The sequence below is a fragment of the Bufo bufo genome, chromosome 8 (assembly GCF_905171765.1).
Source record: "Bufo bufo chromosome 8, aBufBuf1.1, whole genome shotgun sequence".
NCBI classification, from domain to species: domain Eukaryota; kingdom Metazoa; phylum Chordata; class Amphibia; order Anura; family Bufonidae; genus Bufo; species Bufo bufo.
The window spans coordinates 175,154,930-175,170,917 of record NC_053396.1 but is presented as its reverse complement, the minus strand read 5'-3'; the positions used below and the strand labels follow the sequence as shown (position 1 = coordinate 175,170,917).

Sequence of the window (15,988 nt, the reverse complement as noted above, 5' to 3'; positions counted from 1 at the left end):
GATGACGCCACTTAAGCATTAGGACTGCTGCAAAGGGAAGGAGAGAGAGAGAGAGAGAGAGCGAGGGGGAATAAAAGCGAACGAGAGAATGAGACAGATTGTAGAAAATGATGCCAAAGGAAAAATACTGTTACATTCAATAATCCTATAGATATCTAGATATACATCTTTTTTTCTTTTTTTTTTAGGGACAGGTCGAATAAGATTCAATGGAAGTGACTGTGATTGGGGGGTTGGCCATTACTGTGCTATAAGACAGACGCAGAGAAGAAGACAGGATTATACAATGAAAGGGAGAAAAAGAGACTCCACACATCCAGTGAGCAGACTGACAAAGCCCTGCAGACTCCACCTCTCTCCACCCCCTTAACTCATTCACAAGATAGCTGAGAATATCCGCATTCACAAAACAGAGTGTCACAGATCAGCACCACCTCACACAATCAGCCTGGGCTGAGAAGAGATGTGCAGAAGGAGGGAGCCAAGAAGACGTCTCTAGATCCGTCTAGTGCACAACCCTGTATATTTATTGGCATCCTGATGTTTACAGAAGACACCCTCAAAAACCAAAGCCATAGCTGCGGATTGCACTGAATGACTCAGTGATGCAGCTCCAATCCTGGAAGTATGCACTGCTAAGCTTCGCCTATAGCTGCCTATAGAATTTCTGTTGCTATCCGCCTACGATGTGCATGTTGACGCGTCCGCTGGTGCTACCTTTTGGGGACCAACCTTCATTTCTGTAGATCACGATCAAGAAGGAGTATCCGTTCAGACTTTATTAATTTTTTTTCAATACCTAGGATGCATACAAAGGGCAAGACGGAAAATCAGTAACTACCTGGATCTGGGTGGAGACTATAGATACTCTGAGCACCATGGACCTAAAGACTCATACCTACATAGGTGAGTTGACGATAATAAGTATATCATTATCTCTTCATTCATTTTTTCCCCCCCAATATTAGAAATAGAAAATATTAAATCTAAATTGTATTCTTTCATCTCTTTTTCCCTACAAAATTAGAAATGGAAAATATGAATTCTAAAATCTGATTGATTGCAGGAAATCTGTAATGTCTTTTTCATCTCGGGAAATAAGAAATAAGGATTGATTTAAGGGAATGCAGTGGACATTAATCCTTTCTTAAAAGGATCTTCTAGACATACATTTATTCACCCTGAGTATTGTGTAGATCATAAATATATATATATATATATATATATATTTCATAAAAGCTTTGCCTAGGTTCTGCATTCCTGCACATTTTAAGATGGTGTGTGGATTTAAGTAAAAAATATGAGCTGACAAGTAAAATTCCCACTCAACTTTTTATTTAAAAAAATAGCTTATGTGTTATAAAAAGGTTAATGACTTTTTGCCTAAATGATAATGTGGTGAAAAAAAAAAAAAAACATTTGGCCAGGTCATCATGGGTAAAAAAAACAAAGATAAAAAAAAAGATTAAAAAAAAGTTAAAAAAAATTAAAAAGTGGATTTTCGGTTGCAGTCAAGTAGTAGGTTTTTGAATTTTTTGTGCAATAATTATTTTAACAAATGATAATTTGTGATCATACATTTCAAACCTCCCCAGTGCATGAGAGATACATTTGTCATGTTACTACATGGGATGACATAGTCCATGTAACATACATACATCAGAAGGTTTAAACTGTAGTCCTGAGTAAAGCCATGCCTTGTCATGAGTGAGAGGTTATGCCAAATTCAGCCCTGTGAAATATGTTTATAATGACTACAAAAAACATATATAATTGTTAATAATAACAAGTATATTGGTGTCAACTTACCAATGGAACATGTATATTATCATAACTGAAGCTTGAAAAGTATCATCACCAAGGTTAGAGATGATAAAGGTATTCAGAACTATACTCAGAAATGGAATAAAATGATATAAAAGCAATGCAAACAGTACACTGTTTTGACCAATGCATCATGTTAATGTCATTCAGATGTCAAAAACCAAAAAGGGAGTTGTCAAGTAAAAATTGCAGAGTCTCAAGCACTTGAGGAGAATGTGCCTCCTTGTAAATTGACAGTTTTTTAGTAACCTTGACTAAATCACGTCCGCCATGTTTCTTCTGTCGGTGAAGAACAATTCTTGTGTTTCTTGCCATTTACAGCAGTCACAATACACAATGTCCTATACCTATTCTGTGCCTCTTCTACAAAGGTGTGGACCTTGTTCTCAACTGGTCAAGGATCATAATCCAAGCAGTAGCTAGGTGGTGCTGATGTGGATTTTGTCAAGGACATTGAAGATTGTTGTAATATTTCATAAAATATTTTTCTAGAGTGATTGATATGCCATGTCTTTTTTAAGGCAGGTTTATTATGTTTATGCTACAAAATATAGGGTCACAATTTAGAGGTTGATCAGGATTCCTTGACTCCATTAACATGCCTTAGGCCCACGGTCAGGCCTTGAGTCTATGAACATACCTTGGGCCTATGAATATGCCTTGTGACTAGGAATATGCCTTAGGCCTACGAACATGCCCTGGGCCTATGAACATACCTTGTGTTAATATGTCTTGGTGTTAAACATAGGCAAGATACTGTATCATTTGGAGGAAAATAATAAAGTACAACGTTTTTAGCCTGTCATGTTATTACAAGATGTATGTGTCTATTGAGTTGATTGACTAATATATTGTTCATACAACCATATTTATGCCAATTTAAAATATGTGAATAGAGCCTAGAACAAGATATTAACATCCATAGGGCATGTTCTTTAAGGAGTAAATGTGAGGGTGCATGGGGCCAATTACACTTAAATCACAACGTATCTAACCCTATGAACTGTAATTACAACACTTACATAAAAAAAAAAAAATAATGAATGTCAAATGAAGAACCTGGCATTTCTACATTGACAAACTGGACACTGATCATATCTACATATATACTATATATACTGTATATGTAGATATCATCAAACACATCATGAAAGTTTAAAAAAGTTTAAAAAGAGTTTTATGCTGATGACCTATCCTCTGGATAGGTCATCAGTATCTGATCGGTGGGGGTCTCAGGTGTCAGACTCATACCGATCCTGTGAGACCCCCGAACCAGCGCTCCTGTGAGCACAGCAGCCTTCTGACAGCTTTTACTAGGCCAATAGCCACACGTTCATTGGTCACACAGCCTAGGAGCAGCTCAGCCCCATAGAGGTGAATGGGGCTGAGCTGCGATACAAAGCACAGCCGCTATACAATGTACGGCGCTGTGCTTGGTAAGCATGGAAAAGGCTGTGGCACTTAAAGGCCCCCCACAAATCAGATACTGATTGAAACCAAAACCCCCCCCAAAAAAATCATACTCATCATATCTATTTGAGCTCTTTGTAAAATTCAGAGAAGCAGCCGAATCAAATTTTTGGAAACTTTGCTCCTCTATAAACATGTACTATCCAATTAACCAAGATGTTGGGCATGTAACGCAATCCTTATTATGAATGTTATGATATTTTTCTGGTTTTTCAAAGGAAGATCAATCTGCTAAACATTTTTTCAATTATTATTACCTTTATATTTTTCCTGCAACATTGTATCATGTTGATCACAACATCAAGAGGCACACTGTTCCTCCATTGCTCCTTTAGTGTTCAAACATATAGAAAACAATGACAGAACTTAGATAAGTATATAATATGGAGATGACCTATAATAGTGGGTTTTTTAGTAACCCATTCTGCACCATGAAGCAGCCTGATAAGTTCTTCTCCAATCATTAAAATAAACCAGTTGGTGAATTCTTCATTTGCAGTAGCTCCAGACGATCTTGCGATGGGCCCAGTCTCTGACAATGGTCTACAAAGTTCTAAGATGAAACAACCCTTTGGAGCTGATTTTAAATTAAATACTTGCCACCAGCATCTTTTTCTTGTGGGTTAATTGAGAACATAAAAAGAGTGATGACATTAGAAGTGGGCATGCACAGGTCCTGGATATGAAGGGTAGGCCCTAAGTATCAATTCCTTTGGGGAGCCCATATAAGCCCAGTTCAATGCTGATGAGACTTGGTTCAGACTTGGAGCACACTATAGTCACAGTGGAAGTCTCTTTATTTAATATATTTTGTTATATGTTAAAGATGTTCTCCACTAAAGCGAGCAAGCTAAGATGGAGAATCATATGACCTGACCGCCGCTATGCTACTTTCTCCATTCTTGCCATCGATAAAGCACCACTCAAGATTTGAGATGAGAAGATGAGTCATTTGAGACTGGTTGCTGGGCATACACGGCCTCACATCTTCTATCTTTCAAAGCCAGAGTCTATATCAACCGTTCTATCTTAAATGACTCAGAGATACTTAGCTGTAAGTCTACTTGATGGCAAGGGGGCTTGGCAGTTCCTTCACTCTATATATCTCTTACCGATATTCCAGTAAATATCAGATTGAAAATAAAAGTAACACATTTAATTTTAGATTGTGTCAATTAAAAGTATGGAAGCTAAAGTTTTAAGCATATGTGGTATATATGAATATGAGATGGAAAACAACATTGGCAGAAATAGAGGGACACTACCCTCAATCTAAATAGGTTCTTTACAGGCCATATAGAAAATTGATATTGTGCAACATAAAAGCATAGGCCTTAAAGCCATTCTGCCCTATAGTTATAGACTATGATGTAGCTACCATAGACACTGAATTGGCAGATTAAAATCTGTTTTGCTCAAAAGACCTCCCTAATGGATTGTATGAAACTGCCCAAACCCTATTTCCATATCAACACATAAAAGAAAGAGAAGCAACCCTAGGGTGACAAGATGAGATAGATGATCAACAATCCCCAGACTGTCCTGTTATGAGCATGGCATGGTGATAGAAACCAGAGGATCTTGACATTGGGCCAAGTCTCTTACAATGGTCTACAAAGTTCTAAGATAAGACAATCCTTTGGTGGTGACTTTGAAATGACATACACACTTGCACCTGTATGAATATGCACAAAACCCTCTATCAATATCAACAGATAATAGAAAAAGAAGCAACAATACTTGACCAGACGAGTAGGAGGATTAACAATCCACAGACTGTCCTGTTATGAGCATGGCATGGTGATAGGAACCAGCAGTTACCAGGGCTGGACTGACCACCAGAGTATCAGAGGATATTGACATTGGGCCAAGCCTCTGACAATGGTCTACAAAGTTCTAAGATAAGACAACCCTTTGGTGGTGATTTTGAAATTACACACTTACCACTTGTATGAATGTGCACAAAAACATCTATCCATATCAGCTCCTTACCTCTTCTACTCTGTTTTGAGGTCAACAGAGAGTAAGATGGGTTGGAGCATGGTACTGACACCTTTCCTCAATCAGAGTGAGATAATAAGATATTGCGTGGTATCTTCAATCAAGATGCCCGTGACATCGTCCCCGCGAGCAATAGGATGAGGTGAGTATGGAGTTTTTTGCCGCCATTTCAGAAAAACTAAATTAATTACCACAAAGCAAGAGGAAATTCAGCTTAGCGGCATATCAAATTTTTCCTGAAATTCAGATTGAAGTCAATTAATTTGTCTTTGATTCACACAACACTACTGATGACCTATCCTCTTCGTCATCAGTATCTGATATGAGCGCAACAGCCTTTTCCATGCTCAGCTCGCACAGCACCTTACATTGTATAGCGGCTGTGTTTGGTATTGCAGCTCAGTCCCATTCACTTAATTTATTTTTTATTTTTTATTCACTTTAGAAGGGTGTTTGTTTAATTAATTTCAACTGTATTAGTAGTCTTATTATTTTGATTATACTTTTTGATACACAAAATTCTGAGGATAGCTTAGCTTTTGAAGACCATCAAAATAATATTGAGCAGGAAAGGGGCTGTGTCATGAAGATAAGCTCTATTCATAAGCCCTATTAGGCCACATGGATAAAATAAAGATGGTTTCCCTGCTTGCCCCTCCAACCCCATGAGCCAGAGAGGACAGCTGCTAGAAAAAGGTTACTCTCCCTCTGGCAGAACTGGTCCATGCATGGCGGCCATTTATTTGAATGGCTAGAAGGCAATCTAAATTGGCCTTCTCCAGCTTACCCAGGGGTTTCTAAAGCTGGAACTAGTAAATACCTGCTAATCTTTGGGCTGACTTCAATCTATTAAGGAGTTTCTATGATTTAGACATAACATATAATATATATGTTTATATTTAGCATTTTTTTTAAAGCAAAAGAATATTTTTTATTGATCGACAACATTATTTTCCTTAAAGGATAACTGTCACATTTAGACCCTAATTTCAATTTTCATATATGTAGTTACTAATAACATGATATTCCAGAATCAGTTACTATTAGACTGACCTACCCCATATTTAATAAGATTCAGCCCTTAGCAACCAGTCTGCATAAAACTGCAATTTCACTATTCAGTTAAGATGGCCGCCACTGCCCTCACCCTGAGGCTAATCCCGCCTGCCCTCACTAGCCAGTAACAATAGCCCCCCAAAAGTGTCAGTAACCAGAGCTCTCCCCCCTAAAGGGTTAATCTCCTGCAGCACAAAGGGGTCCTCTTACCACATGTTGCTTTCATTTATACACTGAGCAGATGGCAGATCTCCCTTCCCTGGTCTGCGCTGCACCAACTCTGCATTCTCCAAGTCCGCTGAGTAAGGCAGCGTCTGCCAAGCGCAGGGACAGGGAGAAGTGCACACAGCCCAGGCACTGTTATCAGCTGCTGGGGAGGACCTGGCTTTAATCATTTACTTACAGTCCCTGACTGTCAGTAATCTGACCTTGCACGCAGCGTGCTCCGTCCTTCAACAGATAGACGGACCATGCCTAGCAACCCTATTTTAAGCACAGGTAAAAGTAGGCAGTACAGGGAACAAAAATTTGGAATTAAGAGGTAATTGAATACACAGTGAAAAGTTGAAATAGGGTCACCAAGGTGATATTAATCACCACAATCCAATACTCAAAAAAACAAGTCCGAAATATTAGGGTATAGCGGTATATAGGGGATACACTAATTGCTGATGCATATGCAGAATATAAAGTTTCTTTTTAAATGTGGAGAAGCATATTCCGGCCATTAAATATTCTATGATGAAAGACAAGAATATTTGACTTATGCATTAGACGGTGTGGTGTAAATGGCATACAGTACAACACATCACTTACTCCACTTGTGTCTCCTGGAAGTCTCTCTGGGGAGTAATGCCTGGAAAAGCAATTAGAGCCACAGTAATAAGGAATAAAGTGGTTTTCTCCAAGCAGACTGCAGTATAGATAAGGTCATGTATTTCCCGTGTGGTCGGAGTTAAGTTAAAACTTTTACTGAGTGATTTTTAAAACACATTATAATCAGGGCTTGTATTAAGGAAATATTATTAACATATACCAGTCACCTTGAATATCCTGTAAAGATAACCTTCTGTTCTTTGACATCAAATATATCTGAATATGATCATTTTAAAACATTATTTGGGTATTTTAATAGGCGTTTGACAACCTCTGTACATCTATGGTATATAGAAATTATACAGGAGACCCCTGGTCTAGTGCCCCCTTTATTAGTTAGTGTGTATAGCCACTGCAAAGAGTGGCTCCCACTGTTGAGGGCCAATTATCACATGGTTACCTGTTAACTTGACTGAGTTCTCCTCACCAGCAGGTCCTCCTTTAAATCATATATCAAAAAGGGGAAAAGTAGAAAACAGTGAAAATCCCAAAATTTCTATTAAATCGGCCATCAGACTCGATTCGGTCTGAATACATTTGGTTCAAATCAAAAAATGCCCAATTGCTCTAAACAGTATGCAACTCTGAGGTCTCCTAGGACCGTATCTGACACCTTTCTGTCTGTTCAAGACAGTAATGTGAAGGTGATGGCAAAATATATGACTGTGGGTAAATGTTCAGTTAGAAACAGCCTACTTAAAAACACACTACACTGTCGATCCAAAAATGATACCTTTTGGTGGCAGATGCCTTCTTCTCTGCCTTCTGAACTGTAAAATGTTGGCCGCCAGTTTGAGGGATTAGTGTGGGACAAGTCCAAGAAGTTTCAGATTCGCTGAAATCTGAATGTTTTGAGAAATTTGTAAGAAATTTCATTTATACCAAATTGATTTGCTCAACTTTAGTAGAAAGATTAAATATCATCTAAGTAAATTTAGAGTATTGAGGCTGGTTTATTCAAATATGATAAAATGTGCTGTAAATATACTAAGCCAAAGGTGGTCATACAAGGTCCATATTTAGTTCAAGATGATGATCATTCGGGAATACAATATACTTCTGATTACTACCAGTTGATATTACACAAAGATATTACACAAAAAATATTAAACATGACTTTATCATCATAGTTCCTCAACAAATCCTACCCTACAGAGCACCAGAGATTGAGAACAGAAAAATATCTCACCAAACATTGACATCTCTAGATGAATGATAAGTAGAGATAAGCAAATTTTTAAAAAATTTGATTCGGCCGGTTCGCCGAATTTTTGGGAAAAAATTTGTTCGATCCGAATTTATTCACAGCGATTTGTGGTAAAAAAAACCTGCTATTTCCTGGCTGCAGAGAGCCTTTATAGTGGTGTAGAACACTATTCCTTGCAGTAACACGCATAGGGAGTCTGCTGTGGTAGTGAAATAATACTGTGAGTCAGTATGACATGCAGATGACAGGCGTCGCTCTTAGAATCACTGCACACTTCACTTATTTGGACAGTCACGGGGCCAAAACTGACCAAATAACTCAAGTGTGAACTCAGCCTTACAGGTTGATGTTAGCGCCAAGAAGAAGCGCACTCTTTTTACACCGTCGTCAGCTGATTCCACATAGATGTCTACAAAACCTGTTCTATATTAAAGGCTTATACACGTAGAGTCCTCCAACAGAGTGGAGAGGGTGTCAGCAGTAAGTTTGGGTTGACGTAACAGATTTTTTTGCCCTTCCTCTGATCCATCAGAACAATAACCCTCAAAAAATGGATCCTGTCTGTTGAGCATTGCCTTCACTTGGTCAGCATTTGGTCAGTAATCCATCAGTATTGGTAATGCCCAAAAAAACAGAAGTGGATCCAAAACAGAGATGACCGAGTTGCTGGTCAAGACACGACCGCTAGATGACACTGGGAGCTCAGGCCTCTCGCTGCGATCCCTGCTGCCACGCCCCCTTACTTTGCTGCGACCTGTGCCTGCACCAGAAACATTTAGGCCTCTGCCACTCCCCTGTGCAGGGCCTGGCACTTCTCTGTCTGACATACGGTTAGATCAGATAACTAAATAAAAAGGAAATTAAAACACCCCAAAAAAGTCTGTAATTTTCTCACTTCTTCACACAACAGGTATTAAGCTCTTTTTTCCTATTGATACATGCCAAAAAGTGCTGTAATTTTCTCACTTCACCACACAACGGCAAATACTTTTTTTGTGCCACTAATACACGCCAAAAAGTGCTTTAGAACATATAACTGCATTGCTAAACAGCAAATATATTTTACTTTTTTCCACTTATACACTCCACAAAAGGGCTTTAGAACATATAATTGCACCGCTGAACGGCAAATATATTTTTCTTTTGCCACTAATACACGACAAAAAGGGATGTCATTTTCGCACTCCACCACACAACGGCTAATAAGTCCTTTTTTCCCACTAATATAAGCCCAAAAATGCTTCAGAACATATAACTGCACCGCACAAGGGCAAATAAGACGTAGAAATATTTCATTGTAATAAACCCTATTAATGCCTGTATCAAACAGCACTTGCACCCCAATAACAAGAACGGTTTGCTGGAATTACAGAGCTGTATAATGGCAATTTGGGTGCCCAGTCAGTGCAGCAAGGAGAATCGCTCCTATTACCCAGGCTGTAACCTCCCCTACTGAACCCTGTTCTACATGTGGAATTCCTCCCTATCCTTTCCCTACACCTTGAATAATCTTTCCCTGCACTTGTAAATCGTTTTTTTTAACACAATTAAGTTTTTTCTAACACTTTCCCTCTCGCTGCACTAAATACACTGGAAAATGGCAGAATCCATTATGCCTGAGGCTATTTATAGAGCTGTGACATCACAGGGCTGGCTGGCTGCTGATTGGCTGCATGCATGGCATTATGGGTTATCCCACCTTCCCAGAGTTCCTTGCTACATGTCCTCACACGTGCAGCAGCCATTTTAGGAAAAAATGCGATTCGTTACCACGAAGCGTGAGGAAATTCGAATTCGGGACGAATCAAATTTTTCCTGAAATTCGTATCGAATTCCACTTTGTCAACTTCGATTCGCTCATCTCTAATGATAAGCTTAACACATGGAATCTGTGGTAGGGTTTTAGAGAAATGTCCAGGATCTCTGTATGCTGGTAGTGAATTGGAAAACAAATTGTTTACATTCTTTGAATGATCATGTTTAACTGACACAGGGGCATAGCTTCATACCGTGCATTAGATCTCACTCAATTTCCAAGGAATTGAAACACAAATTATATTACATATATGATGTTATGTTTAAAGTTGTACAATACTTCTCTATGCAATGAACTTACTTTTAATAACTTAAAGGGTTGTGCAGCTAGAAATATTGATGAACTATACTCAGGATTGGTCATCATTATCGGATTGGTGGTGGAGGTCCGAATCCTGGCTCCCCTACAGATCACCTATTTTAAGAGGTGGCAGCGCTCGTGCGAGCACTACTTCCTCTTCAAGATTACACTGCACATCATCTCCCTTGCAGTTGTGGTGCAGTGTAATTACAAGTACTCATCCCATTCAAGTGAATGGAACAAGCATGTGTAATTACACTGTACCACTGAGACTTCCGAGACGACACGCAGTGTAATCTTGTAGGGGAAATGGAACTTGCATGAGTGCCGTCTTTTCTGCAAACAGCTGATTGGCAAGGGTGCTGGGAGTCAGACCCTCACCAATCAGATATTGATGACCTGTCCTGGGCATAGGTCATCAATATGTACTGACTACACAACTCTTTTAAAGCTGGAAATCTCCTAAATATTATTCACAGCAGATGCCATAAATATCTGAAAGGTGGGTCTTTCAGGATGTGTAACTAGTGGGAGAAAATATGTGGTTTGTTCTTTCTTCCACTATGCTTATCTATATTCATGCTGAGAATCAATTGAGTGGGGAAATGGTGTCCAGGCAAGTCTATGGGTATTAGTGAAACAGGAGAATGCTTGGTGGAGTAAGAGACACGGAACCTAGTTTTCCAAATTTGGTGGGGTCTAGCAAATATTAGACATTTATGGCATATGTTATGGATTTTTAACTTAACCGCTTCACGTCCGCCCATAGGATATAAACGTCCTATGGGTGGACGTCTATTTCTGAAAGCACGTTTTAGAACGTCCTTTCAGAAATAGCAGCTGCACGCTAATCGTGCAGCTGCTGATCGGGTTGCCCGCTGTCAGTGACAGCAGGGCAACCCTAAGAGGAGGCAGGGACAGTGCTCAGGTGTCCCTGCCTTCTAGATCGCTGCAGACACAGCGCTCACCGAGCGCTGTGTATGCAGAGCAGGAAGCGCTGTGCGCTTCCTGTTCCGGCCCGGCGGTCATGTGACCGCCGTGACCGGAGAGTGCAGGGGCTGTGTGAGGTCTCTCAGAGATTGCTGCTGTACAGCCTCTCTAGGGGTGCATTTGTCCTGTAACTGGGGCTACTATGTCAGCCCCAGTTACAGGAGAAATCAACAGTGAAAAAAAAAAAAGAAAAAGTGAAGCAAATGTCCCCCAGAGGTCTTGTATGACCTTATGGGGGACGAAAAGTGTAAAATAAAATAAAAAAAATAAAGGGTTGAAAAAATAAAATAAAATAAAGTTTCACATGTAAAAAAAAAAAAAAGTTCCCAAGTAAGGAATAAAAAAAAAATTTTTAAATAGAAAAAATAAAATAAAATAGACATATTTGGTATTGCCGCGTCCGTAAAAACCAGCTCTATAAAAATATCACATGACCTAACCCCTCGGGTGAACACCGTAAAAAAAAAAAAAAAAAACTGTGTCAAAACAAGCAATTTTTGTCACCTTGCATCACAAAAGGTGCAACACCAAGTGATCAAAAACGCGTATGTCACACAAAATGGTACCAATAAAACCGTCACCTCATCCTGCAAAAAATGAGCCCCTACATAAGAAAATCTCTCAAAAAATAAAAAAAAATATAGCTCTCAGAACATGGACACATTAAAACATAATTTTTTTGTTTCAAAAATGCTATTATTGTGTAAAACTTTAAAAGATGAAAAAAAGTATACATATTAGGTATCGCCACATCCGTAACGATCTGCTCTATAAAAATGTCACTTGACTGAACCCCTCAGGTGAACGCTGTAAAAATAAATAAATAGAAACTGTGCTAAAACAACCAATTTTTTGGTCACCTTGCCCCATAAAGTGTTATAATGAATGATCAAAAAATCATATGTACCCAAAAATAGTACTAATAAAACTGGCACCTTATCCCCTAGGTTCCAAAATGGGGTCACTTCTTGGGAGTTTCTACTGTAAGGGTGCATCAGGGGGCTTCAAATGGGACATGGCATCTAAAAACCATGTGGAGTTCCTTTTCTTCTGCGCCCTGCCGTGTGCCCATACAGCAGTTTATGACCACATGTGGGGTGTTTCTGTAAACCGCAGAATCTGGGTAATAAATATTGAGTTTTGTTTGGCTGTTAACCATCGATGTGTTAAAGAAAAAAATTTATTAAAATGGAAAATCTGCCAAAAAAGTGAAATTTAAAAATTTGATCTCCATTTTCCTTTAATTCTTGTGGAACGCCTAAAGGGTTAACAAAGTTTGTAAAATCGGTTTTGAATACCTTGAGGGGTGTAGTTTCTACAATGGGGTCATTTATGGGGGTATCCACTATGTAGGCCCCACAAAGTGACTTCAGACCTGAACTGGTCCTTATAAAGTGGGTTTTGGCAATTTTCTTATAAATTTGAAGAATTGCTTCTAAACTTCTAAGCCTTCTAACGTCCTAAAAAAATAAAATGACATTTCCAAAATGATGCCAACATAAAGTAGACATATGGGGAATGTTAAATAATAAATATTTTATGCGGTATCACTTTCTGTTTTAAAAGCAGAGAAATTGAAATTTAGAAAATTGCAAATTTTTCAAATTTTTGGGTAAATTTGGGATTTTTTCATAAATAAAGGTGAAATATTTTGACTCAAATTTATGATTATCATGAAGTACAATGTGTCACGAGAAAACAATCTCTGAATGACTTGGATAAATAAAGGCGTTCCAAAGTTATTACCACATAAAGTGAGATATGTCAGTTTTGCAAAATTTGGCCTGGTCAGGAAGGGGGCAAATGGCCCAGATGGCAAGTGGTTAACAATAAGCCATACATTTTACTATAAAAATGATTTATAAAATAAGTGAATGTTGAGCTTGTAACAGACTTAATTATAATGAATATGGCACAAAAAGTAAGTTTATTCCTTTTCTTTTCTTCAGGATCTTCAGATGTACCTTGATGGACCATACTGCATAAAACCATTAATACCCAAAGAGGGACTTTTGTTGCATAGCTGAGAGAAAGATTTCTAAAGATCATGGAAAGTTCTACTGGGGACATCCAACAGGTTCTTTCAATAGACCAAATCCGTTCCATCAGGTCCAACAATGATTATGTGGAACGACCCACAGTCTCGTTTATGCAAACCTGGTCAAATCCTTCACTTTCCCAACATGCTGCAAAGCAAGAGTGGCCTAATGATTACCTGGTATCCTACAACCACCAGGATCTTCATCGCAGCCAAAGTCATCAACACCAGTCACAACATGTTACCCATGATTTAAGCCATTCTAGTACAATAAGCTCAGTGTCTCGAAGCACCACCGCTTCCGATCAAAGACTACTAACTGGGATAACCCCATCTCATTCAAGGCATTCTCTTATGAGAACACAGCCCAAGGATGGAGACCTGAAGCAAGATCAGTTTATCAAAGGATTAATGGAAGAGTCTGATAGATATATGAGCCATCGCTTTAGCTGTGAAGAGTGTGGGCGCTGCAAATGTGATGAGTGTACACAAGTTCGCAAACTTCCTTCTTGCTGGATTTGTGACCAACGCTGCTTGTGCTCTGCAGAAAATGTAATAGATTATGGAACTTGCCTTTGTTGCATCAAAGGCCTCTTCTACCACTGTTCTTCTGACGACGAGGACAACTGTGCTGATAATCCTTGTTCTTGCAACCAAGGCTCCTGTTGCGCTCGTTGGGCAGTTATGAGTTTCCTCTCTTTCTTCATGCCCTGTCTATGCTGCTATCCTCCTATGAAAGGCTGCCTAACACTCTGCCAGAAGGGCTATGATAAAGTCAAAAGACCAGGCTGTCGCTGTGAAAATCACACCAACACAGTCTGCAGAAAAATATCCTCATCTAGTGGCACACCATTTCCAAGGCCTTTCGATAAACCGGTATGACCTAAGAGGGTCGTTATGGAATTTATGCTAATTCATTATTTCCCTGAATCTTCTCTGCTATCCTCTCCAATTGGTGCCACAGTCAGTGAAAGCCTTACCAAGACCCCACTTGAAAACCAGGAATGTAAGAAAGTTTTAACTGAATGTAATTAGAATGAATGATCCTAAAAGAGAAAATGGCAGAATAAATACTGTATAACTCAACAATTTAACTGCTTTGAACATTTTTGGAGATACCTCTTCCACTTCATCTTTGGTAAATAATAGTATATCACATGGTTGCCATGGGGGAATATATTTGAAGAAGGATTAAAGATTTGTTAGATAAAAAATTCAAAGTTTTACTAAAAACAAAACTGAAGTATCGACAACCTAGTGAACTAATTGTGGATTATGATACCTCCTATACCCTTGTTGGCAGTGCTGAAGAAAGGAGCTAGAAATTCAAGATTGACTTGGAAAGCCTGTGATCAAAATGAAAATGCGTGCACTTTAATATAGCAGACAGCAATTGTATGAAGAACTGTACTTTGTAGAACAATATAGACATTAGGGATAAATGGTCAACGTGAATCAAACAGGGAAATGAATCTTCAGAAGATGCTTGGGTGAAGTAGAATTAATGCCTGGTTATAAACCCACACCTAGAACACATACCATCCAAATGGGGAGCTATATGTATATTTTATTTTCAATTCTAGAAGAAAGCTTTTAGCAAACTTGTCAACTAGGCAAAAATGCATTTTGTCATATATCATAATATGATGTAAACCAAAGAGATATATTTTGCATGGATACGTTATGTTTCTTTACAACACCCTATATTGATATACTTATTAATTTTTTTGCCATTTCTTCTCAGGTGGCACTTAAAGCTAAGATTGAAATCTCCAATGAATAGAAACCTTACTGGCAGTGTTTTAAAGGCCTTCTTCAGCAGTGAATTCATTGGCATAGCCAAATTTTGAAGGGAATTGATATTATATTGCATTAGTTTCCATTGAGTTGAGCATTGTAAAGAAAGGTCCCTTTCAAAAAGGTACCAACAGCATAAAACTTACTAGACTACCAACTATTCACGCTGAAGCCTCATTCACTGTATATGCACTTTGCAAAAATTCTGCAAAAAAGTATATATATATATATATATATATATATATATATATATATACACATATAAAGGTGCTTATATCTACTGATTGTCAATGCATTATGAAGTGTTACATGCAAATTTTCAAACTGACCAAGATCATTTGGAAAGTCTTCAGACCCTTTCACTTTTTTCATAGTTTATGTTGTGGCCTTGTGCTAAAATAAAAATAATTTAAGTTTTGCCCCATCATTCTGCACTCAATACCTCAATACCTGAAAGTGAAAACAGAATGTTTGAAATTTTTGCTATTTTATTAAAATGGAATAACTAAAATATTGCATTTACATAAGTTTTCAGACTCTTTGCTCAGGACTTAGTCAAAGCCCTTTTGGAAGTGATTACAGCGTCCAGTCTTCTTGGGTATGGTGCCAAAAA

At 38.4% G+C, this 15,988-nt stretch overlaps 1 protein-coding gene across 1 annotated transcript; it reads left to right on the top strand.

Annotated features, from left to right (window-relative positions):
- Positions 1 to 383: 383 nt before the first annotated feature.
- SPRY3 (sprouty RTK signaling antagonist 3) lies at positions 384 to 15,607 on the top strand. Its single transcript, XM_040405678.1, has 2 exons — positions 384 to 906; positions 13,490 to 15,607. The coding sequence occupies exon 2, from the start codon at positions 13,588 to 13,590 to the stop codon at positions 14,458 to 14,460; it is 873 nt and encodes a 290-aa protein (XP_040261612.1). The 5' UTR covers positions 384 to 906; positions 13,490 to 13,587; the 3' UTR covers positions 14,461 to 15,607.
- The last annotated feature ends 381 nt before the right edge of the window (positions 15,608 to 15,988 follow it).